The 9,004-nt window shown below is 38.3% G+C and overlaps 1 protein-coding gene across 1 annotated transcript in view; it reads right to left on the reverse strand.

Annotated features, from left to right (window-relative positions):
- Positions 1 to 9,004, reverse strand: part of CFAP47 (cilia and flagella associated protein 47) — a 503,621-nt gene that overhangs the window by 172,206 nt on the left and 322,411 nt on the right. Inside the window, exon 49 of the mRNA XM_040635242.1 lies at positions 5,388 to 5,499. Within this exon, the coding sequence (XP_040491176.1) occupies positions 5,388 to 5,499 (112 nt within the window). The remainder of the gene's footprint in view (positions 1 to 5,387; positions 5,500 to 9,004) is intronic.

Consider the following 9,004-nt stretch of genomic DNA (forward strand, 5'->3'; position numbering starts at 1 on the left):
AGTGAAACCATATGATAATTGTGTTTCTCTGATTGATTTATTTCACTTTGGAATAGGAGAAGATATTTGCAAATGACACTACAGATGAAGGGCTGGTATCCAAGATCTATAAAGAACTTCTTAAACTCAACCCCCAAAAAACAAATAATCCAGTCAAGAAATGGGCAGAAGACATGAACAGACACTTCTCCAAACAAGACATTCAAATAGCCAACAGACACATTAAATATGCTCCACATCACTTGCCATCAGGGAAATACAAATCAAAACCACAATGAGATACCATCTTACACCAGTCAGAATGGCTAAAATTAACAAGACAGGGAACAACAAATCTTGGTGAGGACGTGGAGAAAGGGGAACTCTCTTACGCTGTTGGTGGGATTGCAAGCTGGTACAGCCACTCTGGAAAACAGTATGGACGTTCCTCAGGATGTTAAGAATAGAGGTACCCTATGACCCAGCAATTGCACTACTGGGTATTTACCCCAAAGATACAGATATAGTGAAAAGAGGAGACGCATGCACCCTAATGTTCATAGCAGCAACGTCCACAATTGCCAAACTGTGGAAGGAGATGAGATGTCCTTCAACAGATGAATGGATAAAGAAGATGTGGTTCATATGTGCAATGGAATATTATTGAGCCATCAGAAAGGATGAATATCTACCATTTACATCGACATGGATGGAACTGGAGGGTATTATGCTAAGTAAAAAAAAAAAAATACAGTTGACATATCTTTCAGTTAATTATATGACCTTCCTTAGTGTTGCTTACTATCAGAAGTACATTTGACTCTCCCTTCTCCCTTATCTCTCCATATCTGATTTTCATCAGATGTAACTGTGGTGGACACTATACAGCATCAATCATATTCCTTATCAGGAATGATGGACTTATTTCTGTAGCTACAGGGAATGATACTGGAAGATGAAAATTTGGTCAACCCTCTTTCCGCATTGCCTTCGCTTGAAGAAAATGCCTCATCCAAAGTCAAACCTACTTCCACACTCAGTCTACTTTCAATAACTGATCAACACAGCAGCATAAAGGCCCAGTCCCATTCTCCTAACTTGGGACAACTACAAAGGGCCATCCTAGCTTAAGAGGCCCCAGTGAGTTGAGTAAAAGCCTTCACTGGACCTAAGAAGCCCAACTTCTTTCTCCTCCTAGTCCATGTACTGCTTACCATTCCTTTCACAAATACTGATCGTAATACATCTCCCAAAAAATGTCCTGTCAATCTCCCATCTCAGAATTTGAATCCCTGAAAACCGAAGCTGTTAGAGCATCATTTCCCATTTTTATTTCTTTTTTTTTTAAGATTTTATTTATTTGACAGAGAGAGAGACAGCCAGCGAGAGAGGGAAACACACAAGCAGGGGGAGTGGGAGAGGAAGAAGCAGGCTCCCAGTGTAGGAGCCTGATGTGGGGCTCGATCCCAGAACGCCGGGATCACGCCCTGAGCCGAAGGCAGATGCCCAATGACTGAGCCACCCAGGCGCCCCTCCCATTTTTATTTCTTTTAAAACTGTTCTTCTTTTCTTTAATCCACTATCACTGGACTAGTTCTGTCTGCCCTTAACTATGTTTTTTTTAAAGATTTATTTATTAGAGAGAGAGAGAGAGAGAGCGAGCAACCAGGGGGCAGGTGGTGAGGAGCATGTGGAGAGCAGAGAGAGAATCTCAAGCAGAATCCTCACTGAGTACAGAGCCTGACACGGGGCTCAATCTCACGACCCTGAGATCATGACCTGAGCTGAAATCAAGAGTTGGAGACTCAACCGCCTGAGCCACTCAGGTGCCCCTACCCATAACTTTCATTTAAAATGGTCAATCTTCACTATTTTTTCTATGGCTAGAGAGGCATTCAAATTCAAGTCTCCATATCACATACTTGAAACATGATTGTAGCTCACTGCAAGCTGCTGTAAAAATTCCAAATGCATCCATTTTTCAAAATTTCTACCTACCAATCAGTATGACATGATACCCACTGTGGTATATGCTCTCGATGTCCCACAAAAATCCCCTCTGCAGACAGTTTCCATATACAGCATTGGTTTCCTATGACTTTTCCGGTGGGGACTGACCCATTGCCATGGGAATTCACACTGAGAGCAAACGTTAGCCCATGATGGATTGGAGTTAGTGGATGATTACAATCTGCTTGCCCTTTGGCATGACAATTCTCTCTGAAGGTTCCCCGTGAGCTTCCCCAGGTCTCAGCAGTAGTCTGATATCTAGCTTAGTTTTTATTGACTTTCTCCCTTTAGCATCTTACCTTCCCATTCTCTCAGAGTGCTTCCTGTGATCAACTCTCATCTAAACCACTTGCAATTAAACTCTTTTCTCAGGGTCTTCTTTGAAGAGAAGAAGCACAAATAGTGAGAACTGATCAGCTGGAATATTATTAAGGGCTCCTAAAGGATCTTTCAGATCTAATTGCCCTCTCTTGCCCCTCCTATCTGTTTTTATATTTTACCTCTAGATTCTTCTTTCTAAAACTCTGTTGACTCATGCCCCTTAGAAATCCTCAGTGGCTCCCACTGCAATAAGAAGTCAAACAAAACGCTGCCCATCAAAGTCTGCCTGTATTTCTAACTGTATGTCAGCCTGCATTTCCTATCACAAACACACTGCAGACACACTCCTCTACTCATTACTGACATGAAGTATCTTGTCTGTGTTTTCAATAAGGCTGTTTCCTCTGCTGTAATGCCCTCCCCACCATATTGTCTAATAAATCCCACCTTATCCTTTGAGGTCGAAATCAAACCCATTATCCCCCTAAAAAGACCTCTCATACCCCCAGTGTTAGTGTTAGACCTCTCATGCTCCCCAGTGCCATGTTTAAACTTTTAGTATATTACAGTGTACCTTTTACTGAGGTGATTTATGGATACGTATTTCCACCACCAGATATGAATTCCTAGTAGGCAGGAGCCATGACACCCATCTTTGTATCTATGGCTAATATTCGAAATAATTAACAAACCTATATTCCGATGAGAAAGGACACCAGAAGAAAGTCCTGGGCACCCTGATGAGTCATGTTTTAACCCTTTAGTTGCTGCTGGCTTGCTGGGAAGTCCTGGGGGGGCTGAGGGAGGGGCTATGGTGGCTATAGTGGCAAGGGTTTTACTATAGTGGAGCTTAAACAATTGAGTATATGCCAACACATAAGGAAAAGCATCTGTTACAATATTTTAACAAATAGGGCATAAGTGGTTGGATGTCAGCTTTGTTCACAACTACTATACTTATCAAGGCTTCTCAAGTTATAGGCCTTTTGTAAATAATTGTTACATAATTAAGAACAGAACTGAAAAGAAGCACAAAGTTTTTTAAAAAGACCACTGATACATACATGCACACGATACACTTCTTTAGCCAGTACAAAGAGGAATATTCTCATATACATATGAAAATGTTATAGTCTGTTTTTTAATCACATTAATAGCTGTTGGAAAGCAATTACATTTACGCTGCTTCAAGTACTGTATAAGTTTTCTTACAAGAATATCAATAAAAATGGACTTAGCCTTCTTTACAGGCTCACATTCTCCAAATCATACCAAAACATTAATTCACCTCTAAGGGACTGCCCTGGAAAGAGCAATCATGATAGCGTCTTGCAAATATTTTTCAAAATTATGAGAAGCCTGCCAAACCTCTTATGTAGCCAGCAACATTTACTAATTCATCCTCACTTAATGGTGTACCCAGAGTTGCCTTTAACTTCCCCCAATTCTTTCTAAAGTCCTTCAAACTAGCATGTTAAATGAGTCCATATCTGTTCAGTGAAAATATGTATTGAAGTTTTATGGTCTCAGAAAGGCTGCCAAAACTAACAAAAAAACGACTACACAAAGGAAAGACATATTAAATATGATTACTTAATTATTCTTAGCTCCATTTCCATAACATTAAGAGTCTGATTCATAGACAAGGAGTTTGGTTTGCTTAAGGGAGTCATACACATTTCTAATACAACAATGTTGTGCAGTTTGAGGCTCCTCATATGTTCTTTCTCATACATAGCAGAACTCTCTCCCTTTTGTAGAACAGGAAACTGAGATTTAATATGTTTATCAAAAATAATGGCAAATCTGAATGATTTTGCTGCCCTTTACAAAAGACTAGTGAACATTCTAAAACTAAGGGAAATCCACCAGTAGGTCTGTCGTTTGATTATTAAAATGGGAAGTGAACTTTAGATTTCTTAAAATCAATTCTTCTGAATTACATAAAAAATGACAAAATATGCTACTTTATTGAAATGCTAGGAAGAGATTCACTATAGCTCAAAATCTACCCATCACATGGAGAATTATTAATTAGCTTTGCAAAGCCAAATGTCTGAAAAGTGGTGGGAGGATTTCGGGAGATGCTAATAACTATGACTCTGGTGATATGTGAGGTCAAGCCCACTAGAAGCAGACAGTAGGGGAGGGCAAGTCGGCTCCTGCTTAACAGCACATTCTGTTCCAGTGGTATTGAATGGATCACTCCGTTTGCCATTCTGAAGTTTCCCTTCTGCTTATTACAGCGTCGGCATAGTAGGTATAGACCCTTCTATGCTAAGTATAGACCGTTTCCTAAAACATTTTTTGTCGAGGCAAATAGGGTGGAGACAATAGCTCGTCCACGGAGCACAAGATTGCTACTAGGTGTATACTTACTACGCTTCTAAATTAAATCCATTTACCTACATTATGATGATTTCCTCAGCAGGATCCAACTAGCGTGGGGCATTTAATTCTCTCCCAAAGAGGACAACTTATTCCTTTGATGAATCGCAGTTCCTCAGTTCTTCCCTATGACTCTTCTACCTTCTCAAGCACCCTCCTTTCAGAAGTTTATAGGAATAACTAGTACTGTTTCCATGCAAGCAATTCTGTTCAGGAACCATCAGGGCAATTTGTATAAATGAATGCTTTATTAGAGATGAAGGAAGGAAACCTCACACACCAAAACCTATTTTTTCATGTATTGATTCAGAGCATATGCTTGTTTTTATAATACCTATTCACATAAACAGACATTCTCATAAGATGCTGCCTGGCTCATAAATTGGTATAAGTATTTGAAAGTATTACCACAATTTTAAATGTAAATATCCTTAACTAAATATTTCTACTTCTATAAATTTATCCAAGACATACATTAAAATAAATGGCCAAGAGAGTATAGCAATAGACATAAAATGTATGTCCCAAAGCTCTGATTATTCAGAAAGCTATTGACTGAAGTGGAAAATTAAACTTCCCTCTGGGTCATTTATTAGAAAGGGGAAATGTAAACTATATTTTTTATTTCTTCTCATCATGTATCTGTCCTAGTGTGGTGGTTAATAATATTTTACTAATGGTTTTGTTACCTTTGAATACACCACGTTTCCAAGGGGATACATGTAGAATATATGAAACTGCACTATCCGGGTCTATGGTGACCTTTGGATTTCCCCACACTATTGGAAGATCCGAAGTTACCTAGAAAAGAGATTTCAAAGAATTACATAATGTCAATATTTACATGAAATTTGTATAGCAAGCTAAAGCATAGAAGAAACTGAAAACCTAAATACTTCCATTAAAACTGTTCACCTTTAAATGAAAAGCAAACCAGAAAAACACTACATACAGTAAAAGAAAAATCTGAGGAGAGACCTCTGAGAAAATGGAACAAAGAAAATGGTTGTTACAAAAAGAACAATACTTATTTTCTGTTGCTACTTGTAGCAAGATCACTGATGCTTAGATAACTTGAATATCTTTTATAGGCCATGCATAATTTTCTTTATGTAACCTGATGTGCAAAAGATGAACCATTTCAGTGACTTCTACATCAATATTAATACAGCAAATAAAGACTATTTAAGCAGCATTTGACCATAACTCTGGTTAAATCCAACTTTCAGATCATTGAGTGCTACATCTCACTACCCCCACTGCTTAGGCAAACACTAATCTACCTTGTGTCTACAGATTTGCCTCTTCTGAACAATTCATAGAAATCATATAACGTGGTCATTTGTGATAGCTTTTTTCACTTAGCATAATGTTTCAAGGTTCATCTGTACTGTGGTATATATCACTATATCATTTCTTTTCATTGACAAATGATACTAAATTGTATGATATGCCACATTTTGTGTATCTGTGTATAAGCTGATGGAAATTTGGGTTGTTTCCACTACCAACGATGCTATGAAAACATCTATGGGCTTTGAAGTGGACACAGATGTTCATTTCTTATGGACACAAATGTATCTAGGAGTGGAACTGCTGAGGCAAATGATAACTCAATGTTTAACCTTTAGAGTCACTGCTTTCCAAAACTGTTTTTCAAAGTGACTGCACCATTTACTTTTCTACCAACGAGGCATAATGGCTCCTACTTCTCTACATCTTCTTTCAAAGTTTTTACTGTCATTTTAATTACAGCCATCCTAGTAAGTGTGAAGTGGTATCTCATTGTGATTTTGATTTGCACTTCTCTAATGACTAACATGTTGAGTATCTTCTCACATGCTAATTGTTCATGTGCATACCCTCCCTGGGGAACTGTCTACTTATTTATTTACTTGTAAAGATTTTATTTATTTATTTGCGAGAGAGAAAGAGAGGGAGATTGAGAGAATGGGTGGGAGGAGGGGCAGAGGGAGAAGTAGACTCTCTGTGGAGCAGGGAGCCCGATGTGGGACTCGATCCCAGGACCCTGGGATCATGACCTGAGCCGAAGGCAGATACTTAACTGACTGAGCCACTCAGGCACCCAGTAACTGTCTATTTAAACTCTGTATGTTTCGGGGTGCCTGGTGGCTCTGTCGGTTAGCATCTGACTCTTGATTTCGGCCCCCCATGTTTTCCTTGAGTAAATATCCCTCAGATTGTCTTAAGTTTTTGTTTAATTTCAAGGTCTGAAAATTTTCATTTTCACAATTTTTGCCAGTGTTTTATTGCTTTTGAGGAGGAACAGATGCAAGCAACTCCCTGCTCTACCATCTGGCAGTCCCGTATCTGCTGTTTTCCTTAATGGATAACTATTTTCTGCTACTTGATCACTTGGATAAAACGCCACAGCATTTTACCTGTATCTCAATTATGATCTCTGATTTTTTATTTTCTCTTTCATACTAAGAAGTCTCAAACTTCTACTGAAAACTATTCTTATAGCAGTAAGATGAACTACAACTTAAAAGTTTTTTAAAAAGGCATAAAAATGACTACTAGCTGAAGGGCCTGGGTGGCTCAGTGTTAAGCATCGGACTCTTGGCTTTGGTTCAGGTCGTGATCTCTGCTGAGCATGGAGCCTACCTGAGATTCTCTCTCTCCCTCGTTCCCTACCCGCCCCCCCCCCCGCTTTGCTCACATTCTCTCTCTCTTTCTCTAAAAGAAAAAAAAAAGACACTACAGCAATGAAAAATAGAACAAAGTAAAGATATGAAAAAAATATACTGAGTTTGAGTTGTTAGCAGATTGTCAAAGTGCAGGTGTACAGCAAGCAGTTGAGAACGAGGGACTGACATAACACATACAACCTGAGTAAAAGTGTAGATGTGGCATTTGTACCTTGATGACACATGGAAGCCAAGAAACTGCCAGGTGAGATGTTGTAAAGACATAGGAATACTTTGGAAGATGGAAACTTGAAAAGACATCAGGTTAGAGGGATAAAAGACTGAGATAAATAATAATCAAGAAATGGCAGGGAAATGAGGAATACAGAATGATATAAAATAAAAGGTGAAGAGTGTTACGAAGGCAGCTTGACAATGTCAAACACTACAGGAGTTTTGAGGCAGATACGTTGGCAAAATAAGTGATTTTTCTTGACCCAAAGTCAAGGGTGATCTCTGTGGCAGCAGTTTCACAGCACAGTAGATGAGCCATAAATGGCCCACTGTAAATTAAGAAGTGATCATGTAATCATTGCTTTTTCAAAAAGTTTAGCAATCGTGGACAATAAAGATGGTAATGGCTGAAGAAGGAGTATTATACAAACAAATTTTCTCTGATAATGGAAAAATGCGAAAATATTTATAGATTAAGGGAACTAATCCCACAAAGAGGAAGATACTGAAAGAGAGAGAAAAAGAGCAGGGGAAAAGAATGTGAATGAGTCTTGAATGCACTGAGGTCAACTTCATTTCACAGATGAAGGAATGAGGATGGAGAATCAGAAGCATTTCAGTGGTACTAAAGCAAGAGGATGATGAAAGCTGAAAGTTTAAAGCAAAGATTCTCAGCCCAGACTTTCTCCTTCGTGCTACCTCCATTGTTTCTCAACTGAATTTCTATTGAAATACAAGCAATAAACTTGTATTATGTATTAAATTTTATATTAAATGAAATGAAATGAAAGGGCAAATTCGTAATGCTCATTATTCTGTGTTGATTAAAAACAATGGTAAATTTCACATTAAGAAAGGAGATACTGTACCTATTGATAATATCTCTAGGAACAAATGTTTCTTAAATCTTAAATACATTTCTGTTCTTTTATAATTGTTCAAGATCTTTAAATATAAAAATATGGAAAACCTTCCTTGAAAAACTATTACGTGCTTGACACTATAATCTATGCTGGGTATAAAAATGTGGATAAGGGAGGCATGCCCCTTTTCTCTTTATAAAAGCTGTTCAAAAAATTTTTTGAAAATACCTTTTATTATCAATCTGGGAAAAGTGGCATCTAAGACTTGCCCTAAAGAATTAAAAGGTGTAAGACAAACACAGAGAAATGGAAGACAGGGAGTTGGGTAGAGATTTCCAGACTGGAGTGAAAAGAAATACTGTTTACAAGGGGCTGAGTGCTGAGCAGAAGCCAACTCTGGGAGTGCAGATTTGATCCTGAAGGTAAGAAATGATACTGACAAGTTTCAGCAGGGGAGTGACAAGATGAGATTTCTGTTCTTAATATTCACTCCATTTGCCATCCAGTAAGGAGAGAAGAAAACCAAAGCACATATTTTTTTCAGGATTACCAAAAAAA

Source organism: Ursus maritimus (genome assembly GCF_017311325.1).
Source record: "Ursus maritimus isolate PB19 chromosome X unlocalized genomic scaffold, ASM1731132v1 scaffold_X1, whole genome shotgun sequence".
Lineage (NCBI taxonomy): Eukaryota > Metazoa > Chordata > Mammalia > Carnivora > Ursidae > Ursus > Ursus maritimus.